This window comes from Canis aureus, chromosome 1 (genome assembly GCF_053574225.1).
Source record: "Canis aureus isolate CA01 chromosome 1, VMU_Caureus_v.1.0, whole genome shotgun sequence".
In the NCBI taxonomy this organism is placed as follows: Eukaryota; Metazoa; Chordata; class Mammalia; order Carnivora; family Canidae; genus Canis; species Canis aureus.
In genome coordinates, this window is record NC_135611.1 from 3,223,483 (window position 1) to 3,243,374 (window position 19,892).

Consider the following 19,892-nt stretch of genomic DNA (forward strand, 5'->3'; position numbering starts at 1 on the left):
CCAGCCAGCAGCTCCCCGGTGAGTTCCTTCTGTCTAGGGTTAGCATTTCCCAAAAAGGGAATAAGGATGCCCCTTTGGAAATTTCCCCACTTCCTGTTTTTTTTTTTTTTTCTTAAAGATTTTATTTATTTATTCATGAGAAACGCACAGAAAGAGGCAGAGACACAGGAAGAGGGAGAGGCAGGCTCCCTGTGGGGAGCCCGATGTGGGACTCGACCCCAGGACCCCGGGATCATGCCCTGAGCCAAAGGCAGATGCTCCACCGCTGAGCCACCCAGGTGTCCCACACTTCCTGTTTTATTACCTTTATCAGGTTACCTCATTCCTGAGATATCCTGACTACACTCTGTCAATCTGAATTCTAGAGCTTTTCCCTCAATATCCAACATTGCCACAATTCAGAGATCAGATAAACCTCTTCTTTGCAAATGCACGAATCCACCATCTTTCCCTTATGTTCCTCTAGAACATATAATTCCTCTAGAACGTATTGTTGAACCACCTCCAAAATACGACGAAATGCTCCTGACTGCCTGGTGGCTCCTCAGCCAATATGAGTGACCAATGCACGCCATTCCCAGGATCCCAATATCTGCCCCCCCCAGCATGTGTCTGCACAGCATTTCCTGGGTGCCACTAGGGACCCCAGTGACCAGGTGCTGGGGCCGTGAGGACCCAGGTGATGTGGGAACTGCAGTAGTGATAACAATCAACGCTGTTGACCTGTAAAGTCTAGTGAAAGGCAAATATTCCATTTATGGTTAATGGCAAAGGATGTTTAATTGATATTAAAAATTGAGAAAGCCAAAGTTACCCCTCTAGTGGGATTTTTAAATCCTGCTCCTGTAAGTATGTGTCAACACCCCTCTCTGCTGGAAATGACTCACAGATTCCAGCAGGTGGATTTTAGCAAGTTCTCTGTGGGCTTGGTGCTCGACCCACCGTGGTGCAAACCCCACCCCGTCCTTCCCAACCCCCAGCCAGTGGCCTCCCGTTGGGGTTCCTACTGGCCACGCCCACACTGTGGCAAGTGCACACAAAACAGGGGAAAACATTGCTCTGAATTAACATGTGTGGATCATGGCACCAGGGACCAATGACAGGGACAGATCATCCTCTGGCTCCCTACTGAGTACAGAGCAATTATTTATTTAAAATGTTATGAGAGCCTGGGTGGCTTGGAAGTTGGGTCTCTGCCTTTGGCTCAGATCATGATCCTGGGGTCCTGGGTTGGAGTTCCCTGCAGGGAGCCTGCTTCTCCCTCTGCCTGTCTCTCTCTCTCTCTCTCTCTCTTTTTCTCTCACATGAATAAATAAATAAATAAAATCTTTTTAAAAATGTTATTAGAAGACAGTCAAATGTTTCTGGTTACGATATGTGGAAGATTAGCTCTTTTGGGTCAGAATGAACTCCCTATTGGTCTCATTCTGAGTCTGGTGCCTTGTGTAACATACAAGCCATTCTCTAGGGAAGGGAAGACAGGGCAGCTGTGTCAGTGATGTGTGGTCAGGGCCTGTGGCCATCAGGTCCATCACCTTCCTGGACCCTGTGGTAGTACGATGTCCGTTTCTACAGAAGGGATTCTAGGAGCTGAGAAAAGTTTGATTTGCCAAGGATGATCTATGATGAACAGCTGCTGGCAGGCAGGGAATTAAAACCCAGATCAAAATGATGCACTTTCCACCGGTTGCTCCTGTAAGATACTTGGTAGAGAACTAAGGTCATCTCTGCTGTTCTCATTAGTGAGCTTGTTATCCCCATGCAAGTGTCTGTAAGAAGCAGGTTCTTACCGTTCGTGTGTTTTTTAAGGGTACTTGCTACAGTTAAGGTCTTATTTCTTTTTATTGTGCTAATTAATTATATAGAAACATATCACATCTCAGACCCACTATAATGTTTTTTTTTTTTCCACCTAAGACATATTGATAAAGTACTTTCCTAAAGGCCTGATACACTCAAAGCTAGATTCAGGCTTCTTCTTCTTTTTGATTGTATTTATTTATTCATGAGAGACCCAGAGAGAGAGGCAGAGACACAGGCAGAGGGAGAAGCAGGCTCCCTGTGGGAGCTTGATGCAGGACTTGATCCCAGGACCGTGAGATCATGACCTGAGTTGAAGGCAGACACTCAACCCCTGGCCACCCAGACATCCCTAGATTCAGGCTTCTAAACGGTACTCTCTTGGCTATGAAATGGGAATAGAGCTTACAGGCTATTCCTGTAATTGCATAACTTAGCAGGTGGTGGTTCTGAGCCCCCCTGCACCGTGAAGGTTGTAACATCCCCACCTGACCCCGCACCGCGGCCCCAGCCTCCCTGGCTTCCGGGTGCTCAGGGAAGTCCCTGTGCTCTGGACGATGTCTAGGAAGACCAGTAACAAGACCTTCTCTGTCTCACAATCGTTACCCCACTGCCTGTAAAAATGCCCTCGGCGGCACTTCACCAAGAGTGGATGGTGTCTTAGAATCTGAGGGCTCCTCTGAGGTTGGGGAACACTGTCTCCTGAGGCCCGGGCTGGGAGACTCATGCTCTCTCGCCGCCCCGTTCAGCACAATTGCCTCACTTCCTGTGTCGGGCTGGTCCCTGCAGGGCCTGAGCTCTGGTTTCCGGCTCCTTGTACGGTGTCATTCCTGGGCTTCTCGGGGGCACTGGTGTTCTCTCCCCTTCTCTGCCCTGGACCTTGTCGGTTTGAGTGGATGCCCCCGGAGAGGTCTGTGCATTCATTCCTACAGCTGCGTGCCTGCCCCTGTCCTCTCTTCCTGGGGTCACATGCACCTGCTGGGAGGGACCAGAGGATGGAAATGAGCAGCGCCCAGAGCTCACCCTCACCCTCACCAGCCCTACTGTGTGCTTCCTTCAGTGCAGGACAGCCAGAGGGCTTTTCTTCCTTCTGCCTTAAAGGCATCTGAGGCTCAGAGAGCTGGACCCGTGGCCCTTCGTCCCTAGCCCAAGCCTAGATTGGCACCCAACTCTGACTTGCCTTGTCTGCACTTTTAAAAGTTAGAACTCCAGTAGGATGTGGTTGGTTAAAGTACCTGGTGGCACTCTGTTTTCACCTCCGTGCCCCCAAGCACCCCAGCCCACGGGGCACCGGTACCCCCAGCCACCCATGGCAGGGGGTTGGCCTGTGCGGGCTCCCTCAGGATCTCCACCAAGGGACCAGCTGGGAGTCTTGCTCAGTATGGGTGAACTCTGAAACACAAAGTCTGCACCAGCAACGCTGGATTGCTACCTAGAATGGGATATGCCAAATTCTAGCCCCCTGGCTCGTAACAGTGTGGATGCTGACATATACGTGATGCTCATGTACATGTGACGGAAATTTCCAGTAACCGCGGGAGCCTGTTTAGGAGTCCCCTCTGGAACAGGCTGTTCCCCCTAAACAGTGTGTGGCAGCTCCTGCCAAACCAGAGGTCATTCTGCTTTGAGCTCCACCATCCTCCCTTCCCTTCCTCCATTTCCCCTTTTTATTATTTCACAAGAAACCTCTCGGATTACTCAAGACGCTTCAGAGTCAGCTGGCTTCCAAACAGCATTCCACAGGCTCAAAATCCTGCTGTCTCAATTCAATTAATCTCAGAAATGGAATGGAATAGGGGCGCCTGGCTGGCCGGGTCGGGAGAGCATGGGTCTCGAGGTCAGGGTCTCAGAGTTTCCAACCCCATGTTGGGTGTAGATTCCTTAAAAAATTAATCAGGAAACTTAAGAAAAAATGAAATGGGATAAAGATGACCTGCAAGCGTCCTGTTTGTTGGTCTGCAGCTGGTTCTTCTCAGCCTGCGGCCCCACCTGCTGGCTCCACATGCACAGTTAGACCCAGCAGAGCCAGTGCCCGCCGCTTGGATGATGATGGCCCCGATCGACGAGTATATGTTCCTCGTCACCTTGTATTTCTCATCTTTCTCTCCTGGCCAGTATGTACGTTGTGCGTTTAAGGTGAGAATCTGCCTGCGTGAAATGACACGTGTAAGATCTCTACTAATCTGAGAGGCCAGTCAGATCGAATTGCTTCTGTATGCATTCATAGAATATTTCATGGACTTTTGTTACTTCGAGCTATCTTGGGCTCGGTAGTCTTGAGTTTTCTAAGTAGTGATTAAATATTTCAGGAACAACCCTCCCAAGGATGACCTCAAGTTTTGCTTTAAAGTGTGATGAAGTTTTGATCAGGACTGAGCAGCTTGGAAGAAGCATTACCTTCTCCAAGGCGGGGGGGGGGGGGGGGGGGGGCGGGGGGGAGGTGTCTGTCATTGGATTCCAGCCTCAAACGCCCTTTGCTCAAAAATAGTTCTACTTTTGTCCACAAGCAGCCCCCAAATATTGACACACACCCCCACCCTCACACACACACACACACACACACAATTGTGATTTAGGTTAAATCCTTAGAGATGTGTTTTCTGGAAGGAGAGAACATTGCTCTGGGATTTGCCTAATACCAACCGAGAATGTAGCGAGGGGGTGTTGGACGCTGGTGGAAGTAGGGGTGCGGAGCAGCCAACGTTGGGCTGGAGTGCCGCCCGGGTGCAAACATTCGTCTTTATGCTCAGAGAGAAGAAACTCCCGAAAGTCCAAGTTGTTGGCTTTAGAAGGAGTTAACTCTTTTTGCCTGTGTTTCATTTTTTTTCCCCATCCCATTTAACCCACTCCCCCTGCTCGCCCACCTCCCCTGTGGTGACCATCAGTGTGTTCTCTGGCATTAAATGTTTCCTGGTTTGTCTCTCTCTCTTCTTTTCTCCTTGTTCACCTGTTTTGTTTCTTAAATTCCACATAGGACTGAGATCATATGGTATTTGTCTTTCTCGGATGACTAATTTCACTTTGTATAATAGTCTCTAGCTTTATCCAGGTTGTTGCAAATGGCAAGATTTCATTCCTTGTTTTTTTTTTTTTTTTTAGATTTTATTTAATTACTCATGAGAGACACACAGAGAGAGGCAGAGACACAGGCAGAGGGAGAAGCAGGCTCCCTGTAGGGAGCCTGATGTGGGACTCGATCCCAGGACCCCGGGATCACACCCTGAGCCAAAGGCAGATGCTCAACCACTGAGCCACCCAGGCATCTGATTTCATTCTTTTTGATGCCTGAGTAGTAGTCCATTGTATATATACCCCATCTTCTTTATCCACTCACCTGTCGATAGACACCTGGGCTGCTTCCATAATTTGGCTATTGTAGATAATGCTGCTGTAAACATTGAATTAGTATCTTGTATCTTTGGGTAAATACCTAGCAGTGAGATTACTGTATCATAGGGTAGCCCTATTTTTAATTCTTTGAGGAAACGCCACACTTTTCCGGTTTGCACCGGTTTGCATTCCCACCAACAGTGCAAGAGGGTTCCCCTTTGTCTACATCCACACCAACACCTCTTGTTTCTTGGGTTGTTGATTTTAGCTCTTCTGACAGGTGTGAAGTGATAGCTCATTGTGGCTTTAATTTGTATTTCCCTGGTGATGAGTGATATTGAGCATCTTTTCATGCACCCGTTGGCCATCTGAATGTCTTCTTTGGAAAAATGTCTACTCATCTGCCCATTTTGTAATTAGATTATTTGGTTTTTTTCAGTGTTGAGTTATATCAGTTCTTTATTTATTTTGGATACTAATCCTTTATCAGATATGTCATTTGCAAATGTCCTTAGGTTGTCTTTTAGTTTTGTTGATTGTTTCCTTCTCTGTGCAGAAGCTTTTTGTTTTGATGTAGTTCTAATTGTTTATTTTAGCTTTTCTTTCCCTCGCCATAGGAGATATATCAAGAAACATGTTTCTACAGCCAGTGTCAGAGGTATTACTGCCTGTAGCTCTCTTCTAGGTTTTTTTATGGTTTCAGGTCTCACATTTAGGTCTTTAATCCATTTTATTTTTGTGTATGGTGTAATAAAGTGGTCCAGTTTCATTCTTTTGCATGGAGCCAGCCAGTTTTCCCAACACCATTTGTTGAAGAGCCTGTGTTTTCCCCATTACATCTTCTTGTCAAGATTTGATTTGTCAAGATTAACTGATCATATAATCCTGGTTTTATTTCTGGGCTTTCTGTTCCATTTCCCCTTGATCTATGTGTCTGTTTCTGTGCCAGTAACCTACGGCTTTGATTATTATGGCTTTGTGGTTTATCTCAAAATCTGGGCTTGTGACGCCTCCAGTTTTGTTTTTCTTTTTCAAGGTTGCTTTGGCCATCCAGAGTCTTTTGTAGGTCCATACAAATTTTAGGATCATTTGTTCTAGTTCTGTGAAAAAGGCTATTTGTGTTTTGAGAGGGATTGCATTAAATCTATAGATTGCTCTGGGTACTATAGACATTCTAACAATATTTGTTATTACCCATGTTTAGTTTTGCATAACCAGTTGTTATCGCTAAAATGGAGGTAGGGGAGATCCACAGATGTTTACTGCATTGTTATTCTGTGTATCCTATACATCTTACAAGTCCTTGATATTTAGTTAAAACCTTACATGGCATCAAAGAGAGGGGCAGGTGTTCTAACCTCCATTCAGACCTGTGTCTCCTGGGAGAACACCCACACACTATCATGTGACCATTGTATAGACCCCAAGAGGACAAATACAAGTTCTCTCTTCCCCCTTCTATGCCATCAAGTAGAGCACCATGTGCACCCAAACCTCCATTTTTCCCGTGCGAGTTTTTGTGATGGCCACTTTAAATAAATTGGTAGATAGATGATAGAATCACATTGGAGGCTGAAATTATCTGCAAAGGTAGACTTGCATCTTTACAAGTGTACATTCTTAAACACTGGGGTTTTTTGGTCTCATGCATGAAACATGAGGAATTCACCGATTGTTCTGCTAGTGATGTTTCATCGCTCCTCGAGCTATGTCTTTGATTTTACCGGAACTCATTACTACTACTATCTTTCTCTTCCCAGGCTCTCACTGGACATGTGAGAAGGAAGGGAAGTCCCCTTCCCCGACTTCCATTTACAAATTTTGGGGAAGGAAGGGTGTTCTCTCCACATGTGGTTGGCTGTTCACGGTCTCCACTATGTAACTGCTCACGTACACACACACACCCTGGGAGGTGATGCTCGAAACTGTCATTGCTTCTTTCTCACCCATCCCACCATTGGTTGGAGTCCTCATGACCAGGATTATATGATCAGTTGATCTTGACAAATCAAAGGCAAAGGCATCCTTCACGGACACTCAGAGGTGCCTGGTGCTGTGGGAGACTGGAAAAATTCAGATTTGAAGTATTTCCCCTTTTCCTGAGGAGTGCCTCTTGGGGGGCAAGGCTTGCCTTTTATCCAGGCAAGTGTTATGTTTTAGAAATCCTCCCCATTTTTAGAAGACAATTCATTTTTTATCTTTCAAGGAAAGCTGTTTCATGTTCAGCACAGAGTTGGCTTTCACATGTTCTTTAAAAAGAGTTCCTCATGGACAATGATGCTTTGTAACTGTCCCTTAAGACTGGCACCTGAAGCCAGGCAATGGTCAATGGTGATGGAGTGAGTGGTCCTAGTGGTTCACACACATCCACGGATGAGAGTGGATAAGCGATTGGTGTAGAATGAGTTTGGCTAAATTCTCCTGTATTGTGCCTTTGGCAGGAGAAATCATGAATTTGCTGCTAAAGTTTATGTTAGAAAAAACAGATGAAGATCAGATGCTTTTTTAATCCAATTTTATCTTCCTTGCAAATTCTGCAGATTCCTGGGATACTTGTGAGATAAGCGGTCTCTAGTCTGCCCTTGCCATTTCTGTGTTCCCGAGATTCTCTGAACAGCAAGCCCAGTAGTCTGCCTTTCATTTTTAGGAGTGTCACCCTGTTGTGCCTCTCAGCACGCCTCACCACAGCTGGGGAGGTGGGAGGCCCCTGTGTGCGTGCCGTGGGGTGGACACTGTCCGCGAGAGTGCTGGACTCGGGCCCATTGTCCAGGATGAGGACACATGCGGAAGGGTCTTTGGTACTGAGCAGAGCGTGGGTACCGGCAGCAGTCCCGCCTGCTTGCGTTTGCTTGCAACTGGAAGCCAACAGGCCTGCGCTAAGAAGGCTTCTGATGTGTCTTGATTTGGAAGGTTTTGGTTTTCTCCTCTCAGAAATGAGCCAGTTGTTGTCACAGGACTATTGCTCTGATGGATGACAATGTAGAAAATTCTGAGAGTACTAGCTTTAAGGCCAATGCCTTCTGTTTTTCTTGCAGCTTCTGACGAGCTCGGCGGTCCAGGATGGGAAACCATGCAGGAAAGCGGGAGTTAAGTGCGGAGAAGAGCAACAAGGTAAGAAGTCAGCCTGGCTCAGAAACTCCCTCAGACACAATTCAGTTTTGTCATTGAACATAATCCTCCTGACATGTACTGTGGCTGCCAGGGTTTCCCGCTAAAATGATTGGGGTGTTACCTGCTGCCTCAGAAATGTCTAGAGTGGGCCTTGCACACAGACCACGACCTGTGTGCCTCAGCCCAGACCCCGGGCCACTACAGGCTTGCCGTGCTGGCCTGCTAGGGGCACCTGCCTCCTGTCCCTGCCCCCACCGTCACCACCGTTGCTCGCTCAACCTGTTTGGAAGGTACAGATAAGCCAAAGGGGAAAATGCACATAGAAACGGTCGGCATCCTTCCAGGGTTGTCAAAGTCGTCATCCTTATGTTTCCAGCATGGCATCCACCTCAGTTTTCAGCGCTCAGTTCCTTCTTGATGCAGGTTCTCTGCATAGCCCTAGATGCCCCTGGCAGCCTTTTCCTCCCCACCCACTCCAGGGGGGGCAACCTCAACGAGCCTGCCACTCACAGGCCCCCGGTTGCCTCATGCTCTGTCCAGGGCTTCCTCTACCACTAGGGGGTCATTTCAGATGATGAAAAAGCAGGGCTGACGTTGAATGTGCCCTGATCATGGGGACAGGGAAGGGAAATCACTCTGTGCCTTTGATACTTTACCTCAACTTCACCTTATGTGTGTCCCAGCTCAAGACGATGGTGCTGGCCCAGGGTGCTGCACTGAGGGTGGAGGACCTCCACCGCCACCTGTACATGGATGTGCTTCCATATGCAATTCATGGCACTGACTTGGCCATAGCCGTGACACCCCCTGAACCGTGGTCTGTGGTGTGGTTTTTATGAATAGCAATGACTTCAGCAGCCGTGGGTCCTTCTACTCGGTGCTTGGACTCTGTTTCTGTATCAGCCAAGGGGGGTGATTTGCCATAATTTGCTTTCAAGTCCTCCTTGTAAAGTAAACGTGTGAGGATACACTGTCCTTGGTCATATTTATCTCAGTTAGTTACAGTGTCATCTAGTTTCTTGACTAATGATTTCAGGCCCAAGATGAACTGGAAGGGATTTATCTGTTGATAATGTCGTGATTGGTTTGGATTCCCCCCTTCCTGCTAAAAGGGGGCTGATTTATGTATTTTGTAAGTACGTAAGCAACTCTAGTCAATGCTGAACAGGGGGATGACTTGTTAATTTTTAGAACTTCAGCCATACCACCGGTCACCTCATCGTCGTCACAATGGGCAGTAGCGTTGAGCTGTGTGTTCAGGTGCTGCGAAGCCCAGAAGTGTGGACGGCATCTCCACCAGAAGTGAAAGTGGAGATGGGCCCCTGGCAGGGAGTTCCCACCCGTCAGCACCAGGGGAGTGCAAGTCTTGTAAGGATGGATCTGAGGCTCCAGTTTTAAAAACTGCTCTGTGGCTTTCATGTCTTCCTTGTTGTCTGACGTTATAAAGCCATGAAACACACTTTTAATTTGTGTGATTCTCCCAAAATGAGATTGTTGAGCAGCAGGAAAGCCTATACTTGCTCTCCTGTTGTCCAAGAGCTGGTGGTTACCATTTGGATGATTTTAAAAGTTGGGAATTTAAGAACACTGGTTCCTGCAGATGGTTGTTATATGTAAAATCTCTTTAAATTTTGGGCTTTTTTTGTAACTGGATGGAAAAGGGTTTGACATGTTTCTGAGTGAGTGTCTGAGATGTTACCCGGCATTTAGGCATGCACCAGAGAAGAATAATATGGTGTGAGCTCCTGCCCGACTGTTGGCCATTCTGTATGTTTCTGCAGGCAGTTCCGTGATGCACACTTTGACTCGTGGGAAGGTCACAGGACAGCTGTTGTTGGTGTCGGGGCCAGGTCGGCCTGTTAATGGGGAGGGTAGATGCAGAGCAGAGTCACCTCCATTCCCCCACAACCCTGCCTCATGCACGAGCTGCTCCCCTGCCTTCCCACCCCTCGCCTCCTGCATCCCACCTGGGACCTGCAGCACCACTGGGTTGCCATGACTTCCTGCTCCAGCCCGGCTCCCAAGGGAAGGAGACACAGCCAGCTTTCTTCCTGTGACCCAGCACCTTGCAGTCTTCTCACTACTTTCCCTCTCCTCCTGAAGAAGACAGGTTAGGATGCAGGAGGCGGCGGCATCACGGAAGAGATAGCTTGGACAGAGAGAAGACCCCCTTTCCAACCTCGCACGGCTGGTTATAGGTGGAGCAGGATGCACGGCCAGGTAGCATGATGACTGATAGCCTGTTCCTGCAGCCCCAGCACAAAGCAGAGTATCCCAGGGGGAGCGGGAGCAAGAGAGACCCCAGCTATGAAAGGAGTCTGGTGACCTTCCTGTAAATCGTTCCCCTTCTTCAGACACAGAGAAACCTCTCACATGCCTCTGTGACCCTGTGTTCTTGAGTCCAGGGAGAGTTTGGTTGGCATTTAGTACTGGCTCAGTAGTTGCTCAGCACTTCATCAGCCAGGCCATGTTTACCTTGTGACTTGGCAGAGCCAGGAAGGATGCATCCCAGCTGCCCAGGCGGATCCAAAGGACACCTGTGCCTGCTGCCCAAGGCCCCAGGCTCTGGGCCCAGACTCACAGGGCTCTCAGCAGACTCCACCCGCAGAGTCTCCAGGAAGAAACCAGTTCCACAGGCTAAAAATAGACTCCCCTGCCTTTGGGGAGGCTATGTCTGGTGGATGGCACTTGGGAGCAAGGTAGGGAAGCCGGCACAGGGAGACAAGACACCTGAGACCTGGCTAGCATGGGGATTCGTTAGCTTTCCTCAGCTTGAATAAAAGGTGTTAGACCGACTGTCCCTCTGGAGAAACTGTCCATTTGCAGCAGGCCCTCGGAATAGGGTCCTTAACTGATGTGCCCACTGAGTAGGATCCGTTGGTGATGGGCCCCCAGGATAGGGTCCAAACTTGATGTGCCCACAGAATAAGATCCATGGGTGACAGGCCCCGGGGACACGGTCCACATGCAACAGGTGCTCAGGATAGAGACCACATATGTTACGTAGGCTGCCCTGGGTTTTTGTCTCATTCAGCATGGAACTTTGCATTTCCCTGCTCCCCAATTTCCTACCTACCTTAAGGAAGTAGGATTTCCAGTGCCCTTGAACTATTTCTTAATATCTGAATTCTCAACCTTGTTGGTTTTGGGTTTTTAATTTTTTTTTTTTTTTAATTTTAACACTGCCATCAGTTCTCTTGGGGATGAACTTAAAGTCTCATGATTTTTTTTTTCTCCTCTGAAAGCAGAGGGCATTGCTGGTTAGAATCATTACAAATAAAGACAACCCACAGTCCGTCCTGGCATACTTGCATGTTTTCCAAAACGAGTGACATCAAGCGACGAGTTACTTGAAATGTTGAAGACCTAGCAAACCACAGTCATCCTGAAAACCTGCCTTTCATCTATGGGTGGCCTGGGAAAGGCTCCTCCCTGGACTTCTCCCAGACCTCAGATCTGGCTCACAGGGTTCCCCACAGGTGCAAAATTTAGGTTCACATCCACATTTTACAGCGAGGAGTCGCTTTGTGATCTGGCATTTCAAATCAGACTGAGTTGTTATTCAGGCTGTTCTTCGGGGCCAAGTGTGCGCCAGGTGGGATCAAACACAAGCACATTTGCCGCCTCTCCAGAGTAATCCCACCCCTGAAGAAGTCATCCGTGGATTTAGTCATCATTAAAATCCACTGGCTTGATGAGACCCCCTAGATGATATTCGAATGATGGTCTGAGAAGTAAGGCATTAGTTTTTGAATATATCACAAAGGCATGGGAGTGATCGGCTCCTCTCATTACCACGTGGACCATCTTTCACTTTGTTGGGAGAATATGTTTCCTGTGCAGGTACTGACATCAGGTCTGTGGACGGTGCTGCCCTCATCTGACCACAGGGTGATCTCTCAAGGCCATTCCTCTGTGGGGTCCTAACTCCTGCGACTTGTCATCCCAGCTGTGGGTGCCCCCAGGGCACCTCACCCATTTAGAAAGCTCTGTTCCATCATACGATCCCCAAGAATGGGAAGTCATTCTGTTTGATGGCCATCATTAGCCGGAGCTGCTCCGTGCAGTCTCCCCTCTTCTCAGACAGAAATTACACTCACCGAGGGCCAGACTTGCAGCAGCTCTGCTCCTGGATGTGTCCCAGCATCCCCTCCACACACAGCCCAGCACACCCATCCCACCACCAGCCCCAGCCAGGTGACAGCTGGTGGGCCCCCTTGGGCAGGGTGCTGTCCAGCCCACCGCAGAGTAAGGGTGCCCCGGGACCGAGACCGGGCCCTGCAGGTCTCCAAACACACTGGCGCTGTTTTCTCCCGCTGCCACTCTTCCTCCTGCACTTCCTTGTTCAAGTGCCGACTGTCACCACGGCTGTTTCACAGAATGGGGGGAAGTGGGATTACTGAGAAAGCCACTTCCTGCAGTCACCCCAACCCCAGCCTGGAGCATCGTGCAAAGGGGCTCTGGTGCCATAGAGGCACTGAATTCACCCAGAAATACTGACCTTTCCAACACACTTGCTGTCAGTTGGCAGTTGTTGGACCCATATGTGTATAATTTCTATTTTCTTGGGCAAGTCGCATACAGGAATTCTTTTGAGAACTCAGCTAACTCTTCAGTAAATCATATAATGTGCCTTTAAAAGCTCAGGGAACTGAAAAATGGGAGGTATTTCCTCCCAAGCATGGAGCACATAGTCTGAGGGGTGGAAACACCTCGACGACGTGTAGTAAGCTCTTAGTGAGGTGTAGGCAGACTGCATTGTCTCTTGTCTTCTGCAGTTTCACAGTCCGTTCTGTCTCCCCTGGCCTCCTTCTGTATCTCTAGCTCACACACACATGCACATGCAGCTCCATGAAGATGTCCTCTTGACCCCTCACATGGAGCACTGAACTGTCTTCCAGACACATGCGGCTAAGGAGCCCGTGATACGTGGCCAGCATGCCTGAGGAACCAAATTTTAAATGTTTGTTTTTATTTTATTTTTTTAAGATTTTACTTATTTATTCATGAGAGAGGCAGAGACACAGGCAGAAGGGGAAGCAGGCTCCCTGTGGGGAGCCCGATGCGGGACTTGATCCCAGGACCCTGGAGTCACGTCCTGAGCCGAAGACAGATGCTCAACCACTGAGCCACCCAGGCTTCCCTAAATGTTTGACTTTAAATCCTTCAGACTTACATAGCCACGTGTTTGGAGGGGCAGCCTGGCCCACGGGGTGCTCCATCCATGTCTCAGGATACCTAAAACCCTCCTAAGTAAGCATCAGTACTTTTTTTTTTTTTTTTTTTTGTCAGGGAAACAAATTCTGGTCTCTGTCAAAGTTGTACAGTTTCACACAAAAGCTAATACTGGACACAGAGGGTGAAATCCTCTGAAGAGCACAAACACACGTACAAGTACCAGAAACGGCAGCGGAGGGAGTGGTGTGCTGTGGGAGCGCGTCCCGTCCTCGCACACGCAGCTCAGCCCGCTGCTCCGCATACCCCTAGCGCCAGGACAGAACTCAGACTCGCGCCTTTGAAACCGCATGCGCGCCTACAGGCTGCTTCAGAGCTCGATGCACCCCGGAGCCTGCTCTCCTGACTTGCTTCCAGAAGAACTTAAGCGAGCTCCTAAAAAAAAGAAATAAAATCATGCGGGAAAACGTGCCATTTGAGAGAAACCTTCCAAAATCTGCAAAATCATCAATAACCTTCTCATTACACTTCTGGAAGCCTCCGAGCGGATCTGTGTCTGGCTTGACAACACGCCAAGGAACGTAACGTGAAACATCTCCTTGCACTTGGGTCTTGTAGAGTCGTGTTTGCATTGGGAACCCAGAGCCGCCCCTGGAGGGGGAGCACGCTCCCAGCCCGCCGGGCAGGTTCCGGCCCCACGAGGAACAGCCGAAGCACCTGCCGGTGGGGACGTGGGTGCACCTTGTGTTCCAGAGGCAGAATCTTTTACTGACGTTAGGGAACAGTCTTTCTAAGCTTTTACTTTGTAGAAGATTCTAGACATGCGGAGTCATAGTCTCCAGTGCTTCTGCCTTTAGGATGGACTCAAAGAGGAAATCCCGCATCAGTTTTGTGTAGACGGGCCCTGGGGCCGATTCTGATGTGGGCATCTTGTTTCATCTGATAAACGTACAGCGCCCGTACCTCCGTAAGTCGGGCGGCAACACGTCTACAAACACAGGTAATTATTAAAGACATGAGTCGTAATTAGTAACAAAGCCACCCGTCAACAGCCCTTAATAAAAATGACGTCGGGCCGTCATGAAGAGGTGCCCCAAGGCAACACACACCTGCCTGCAGTCAGCAGGCCCCGCGGTGGCTCGGGAGCTCGGCCGCGGCCCCCACCGCCCCCTCGTGCACTGGACCACGCGCCACGCCGGGCGGGACCCTTCCCCTCCGCCAAGCCGCGGCCTTGGGATCTGGGGCTGAGGTCGAGGAGGGCTCGGGACCCGAGGGCTCCGGCCTCCGGTTCTGGGCTGGTGTCTCTTCTCTGACACCGCAAAGAGCTCCTGTTGAGGGTTCTTTCGAGCTACCAGAGGTTTTCTTAGGTCTGGAAGCTCATTGCAAAGTTAGTTTTTATCAGGAACTGTGACCCAATGTGCAAGCTGCTACCTTTGGACGACAGCAGTTGTTAGGCCTAAGTGATATATAGTAACGCTGCTTATTAAATATAAATGATGGGACAATAAAATAATTCTTTGGATAAAACCACAGAAGAGGCAGTATATGCACCACGTGTCGCCCGGCCCACACGCCTGGCTTCTCTCTCACACTGGCTGGTGCTGTGAGACCGGAGCCTGGTGATCCCACAGGACCGGCCTCTATCACCGTGGTTTTAGCTGCACACACAGGGCTTTCAACCACCTCTTACTGCACCGTGTAAAATTCCCTGGTTACTCTTCCCTGTGTCTGTGATACCCAGTTATTGTGTGAGAGCCGTCAGGGGAGGAAGGGGGGGTCCAAGGTCTTGCCCTTGTATCACAGCGTGGCCCAGAGTGAGTGGAAGCGGGACTCCTTTTATTCAGTGGGTTTTTTTTCAAGTTGACAGAGTCTTTGAGCTTTGACGGGTGTGCTTTATGTGAAATGGCTTTCAAGTTTGATTTTGGATTTACCTCTGGCGGAGAACGGAATCTCGGGTATGGCCGAGCAGAGAGTTATTCATGTACCATCAGTGACTCGGTGAGTGTTAAACGGGGTGCCCCCCCGCCCCCCCACCCAGGAAGATCGATGAGCCCTGGTTTACTGGAGTGGAAGTGCTTACGGGAGTGGAGGCGTGCGGTGCCCTCCCCCGACGGCCCAGGCTGGGGCTGGGGCTGGGGCTGGGTTGGGTGGTGAGCTGCTGTCATCACCAGCAGTGACTCAGCTGCCTGCCGATTTGGTTGCTCGCAGCATGCTGGTTGAACCCCGTTTTTCAGCCCACACCAGGTCAGCTCAGAAATGCCACTGAGTCACTTTATCTTTGAGGGCTTTACTTTAGATGCTGGCAGTGAAAAGCATGTCCCTTCATATGAAAACCCTGCACCTGTTTGTTATTAATGAAGAATTTCTTTATATATGTGATACAACCCTCTTAAATATTTTTAGTGACGCAAAACCTAAAAATCCTAATTTTCAAAAGTCATTTCCTATCTTTTCTCACTTATTATGTTTGGCACTGTGGTTTTCAAAGTTTAAATTTGGAAGCAAGAGATGTTGTATGCTGGAATGTCTGTGAAAAATTATCTTTCCGAGTGTGTGTGCACGTGCACACGTGTGTGTGTGTGTGTGTGTGTGTGTGGTGTTTCAAGCCTGCTAGCCCAAACCCTATAAAATGCAAATCAGCAGCTGCATGCTCACCTCTCCTGCTCAGTCTGCACCTAAGTGATTCTGACATGTCATCCTCCTAATTGGGACTTGGTGTCTGCGTTAATTTAATTATCCTGTAGTTAAACAGAAGCCTAGATAAAATTCATTTTCATGTTTCTGCGGCTTTTGGTGCTTGCAAAACAGAGTCTTATTAAGGCATCCTTAATTACACTTTAGCACAAGGCGTATGGAACCAAGCCCAAGTCGCAAGTGAGTAAGGCGCGCTGGTAACATTAATTACACATGGCGGTGGAGGGTTACAGCCACACGGGTGATTCACAGAGGTGTGTGCTGGCTCATAACTGCATTAAGACACTTAAGAAAATACCAACGTCCTCAAGAACAGAAGGAACGGCGAGCTCTGATGTTGTTCTTGCATGTGTTTGAGCAGAGGCCCTGGAGCACAGCTTGCGCGCTCTCGCCCTCGAGCTGGCTGTCCTCTCCTGCCCCCGACCCACACAGGCCACCCTGCACCTGCAGGCAGCCCCTTCCCTTCCTCTGCCCTCCCTGGCCCTGGCCTCCCCGCGGACCCCCGTGGGCAGCGACTCAGTCTTCAGTCCCTGTGCAGCACCCCAACCCACCCCCAAGGTCGGGTTATGCCCGAGGTTCCAGCGTCCGCCCTGAGCCAGTTTCCTGCCCCATGAGGGGTGCTGTGGGCGTGCAGCTGGTCCTGAGCTCCGAGCCACTGCGGATTTGGGCTTCTCACTTGTCGGGTTCCGCTGTCTCCCCGGCTCCACGCTAGGATTTAGGGATGCCATTTGCATGCAGAAAGTGGATTTAAGGAAGGCACTTCAGAATTCCTGAGCCCCGCATGCAAGTGGTCCCAGGTGAGGGCTCAGAGTCCCTGCGGCCGCAGGAGTGGCTTTGCTGGGACTTCCTGAGCACCCCCTCTGGGGGGCCCAGTGCTGCTAGCAGGAGGGACCTGGGGCCAGGGTTGGAGGGTCCCCTCCTCTGCCCTCGCCCTGCGCCCCCATTCCTTTCTCGTGAGGGGCGCCAGCTGGCTCTGCAGCCTGTCCCAGGCCTCCCTGTCCGGGTGCTTGAGGAGCATGGAAAGAGGCCAGCCTTGAGGCCAACACAGTGAAGCAGGGGCGCAGGGGGCCCTGCTCAGGGCCTTCTCAGAGAGGCTGGGGGGATCCCAGCCACGGGCAGCCTCAGACCCACCAGGTCCTGGGAGCCCTGGGCCTTGGGGGTGCAGAGGCCCTGGCCCAGGCTCATCTCTGGGAAGGAGGAAATGGGAGGAGATGCAGGAGCAAATGCACATGCAAAGCAAGGCTGTCATGAATGCGCATCTGAAGTGCCCCCGGTGAAGTCGGTCCATCCCGTGTGCTATCCTGGTCACTGTGCTCAAGACACCAAGAGGGCCATGGTTGGGCTGGGACTTAAGTCTTCCAGATCGAGTAGGAGGCATTCCTGGTTTCCATTTGCAATGGCAGTGGTTCTGGGTGTGCCTTGCATCCAGAATCATGGGTCCTAGGTGGGGTTTTTTTTGGTACTAAATTATTAAAAGGGCTATAGTGACTACCACTCATACATCAAATAAAATAAATTGAATGCAAAGCCTTTTTTGTTTTTGCCCTTCTCTTCTACTTTGTGACAATTTGAGTTTTTTTAAAAAGTGGTGTACTGCAGTGCATCGCAACATGAAATATGACGAGATATTTGTACGATATTCTAAGAGCTTATGACACTTTCCTTTGATGAGCCATTTTTAATACCCAGACTTTTCTCATTTCATTGTTGGGACACAGACTAGTTAGTTAGTTACTCCATTTAAGGAACATTATATTTCATGCCTTCTCAACTTTTCGGGGTTTAGAAGAAAACCCATCTTTGATTTTACATTTTTGTTCCTGATCATGTAACAGAGCTCTAAAGACAAGGAGACAGAGTGTGGGTTTTTTTAAGTCACAGTTCCCGCCGTGCTCAGAACAAAAGTATGAGCTTCGTGCACGACATAGAGAAACCCATCTGATCTGCGTGCTGGGTCACTCAGCCACCACCTGACCTGTAGGGATGAGTTACACGCCCCTTAAAGAGGTGTTTCTAAATAGTTTTATGACTCGTGTCATCACCTAACTACACTCTGACTTGATTTTACCTTCAGTTATGAAACAAGAGAAGGTCTGTGGCCTGAAAAACAAAATTTCTCCTAAATGCACCTTTGCAGAGGGCAGGACTGTTCAAACGCCTGATAAAATGAGGAATGGGGCTTCCTGCTCCTGGTGATCGGACCTGTCACCACGTGGATGCGTGAAAGTCTCTGAACGTATCTAATCTCATAATGGAGTCCAGGTGACTCATCCTGGTGCTGAATGGGGACAAGCTGAAGGCATCTTGATTTGTTCTCCAGCTCTGAGAGCACGTTGGGGCAGGTTTGCTACCTTGGCGGCCCTCCCCACTGATCACAGGCAGAGCACAATCCAGCTCTGAGGAAGAGCGGCTGCAGAGACAAGTGATCATTCCATTTGCAGCACGAGTCTGTTCCCTTAGAGCATGGGCACCAAAATGCCAGGTACAAACCCAGTTCTGGGGGAGATTTCTCTCGTTTTCTTTTTAATCTTACTGCATTAACGTGCTCGTTAAAACCTACCTTTTACTTAGAGCGATTTTACTTTCACCTTGTCTCCCATATGGAAAATCAATAAGGATTTGTAAAATAAGTGAGGATGGAAGATGACATGGACTGTGCCCTCGGAGGGCCAGACCCCAGGGCAGGCTTCCCTGGGGCGGGGCCCTGTGAGGTCGACCGTTATGACCTTGTGAGCAAGGGGGTTGCGAGGCTGGCGGGGCTGAGGGGTCCAGTCAGAAAAACACAGAAGCGTTAGACCTCCTTGCCCTTGGGCTGCATCTGCAGGATAACTGGCAGTTAGAGAACCGCCTGCCAGCACAGGGTCATATGTTTACAGAAATCAAATAGGACCCTTGGGTTTTTATGACCTGAAACTAAAGGAAGTGTATTCAGCTTCAATTTAAGAAGATCTGAGTTTTCCATCACCTTATTCTCTTTTCAGTAACATAGATTTTCCCTTTGAAAGGAAGGAATGTCCTCACCCAAATTACATGAGTGCATTTTAACTGAACTTGCAATTCCCCGCCAAACTCTGGGAGCCACCCTGCACGGCCCATCTCTCCCTCTCTCTGCCTGTCCCTCCCCCCACACCCTTCCGTTTGTGACCATCCTTCTTATTTAGGACGGGACCAGCTGATAGAGCAGTAGCTTCCAGGAATAAATGGCAAGATATTTGTGTCCCTAAAATAGATGTTAGTATGTCCGGTTACGCAACAGGCCTCGATAAACACTTTTACCATGACGCTAGTTAATACTTGTTTTGCTGTGACTCCTAAAAGTCAATGTTTAAATAAAACCTTGAGCTCATTCCTTTGCCTTCATTATTTGAAGAACTCTGCAATCCTAATTGCGCTGCAAAATGATCTCGGCGGAGACGGTGGTGTTGACATTGAGTCGTTGCAATAGCCACTTCCTCAGATCAGATAATAGTTCATAACGACCTCAGATTCGGAGTTCCAGACTCTCCCGCAGGGACTCCGGTGGGACCTTTCCCTGGGAACTGCCTGCACGCTGAGCTCCTAATGCTTCTTAGAAGCTCCTTTATTGAAATGTAATTCACGTGCATACAGTTCACCCATTTAAAGCATATGGTTCAGTGTTTTGTTTGTTTTTGTTTTGTTTTGTTTCTAGTATCTACACAGGTATGCAGGACAGTCCAACAATTTTAAAATATTGACCTCACTGCAGAAAGACACGGTGCTGTTGCCACTCTCAGCCTCCACCTCCAGCCCTCGGCAACTGT

General features: G+C 49.2%; 1 protein-coding gene across 3 annotated transcripts in view; it reads left to right on the plus strand.

Moving 5' to 3' along the window:
- Nucleotides 1-8,175: 8,175 nt before the first annotated feature.
- MBP (myelin basic protein) overlaps nt 8,176-19,892 on the plus strand; it is a 93,330-nt gene continuing 81,613 nt past the window's right edge. For 2 of the 3 annotated variants that reach the window (XR_013366843.1, XM_077876121.1), the window contains exon 1: nt 8,176-8,241. Coding sequence is in view for 1 of the 3 variants with exons in the window: in XM_077876121.1 (XP_077732247.1) it covers nt 8,191-8,241 (51 nt within the window). In the remaining 2 variants the exon portion in view is untranslated. The remainder of the gene's footprint in view (nt 8,242-19,892) is intronic. The other variant, XM_077876080.1, reaches the window with a different exon arrangement.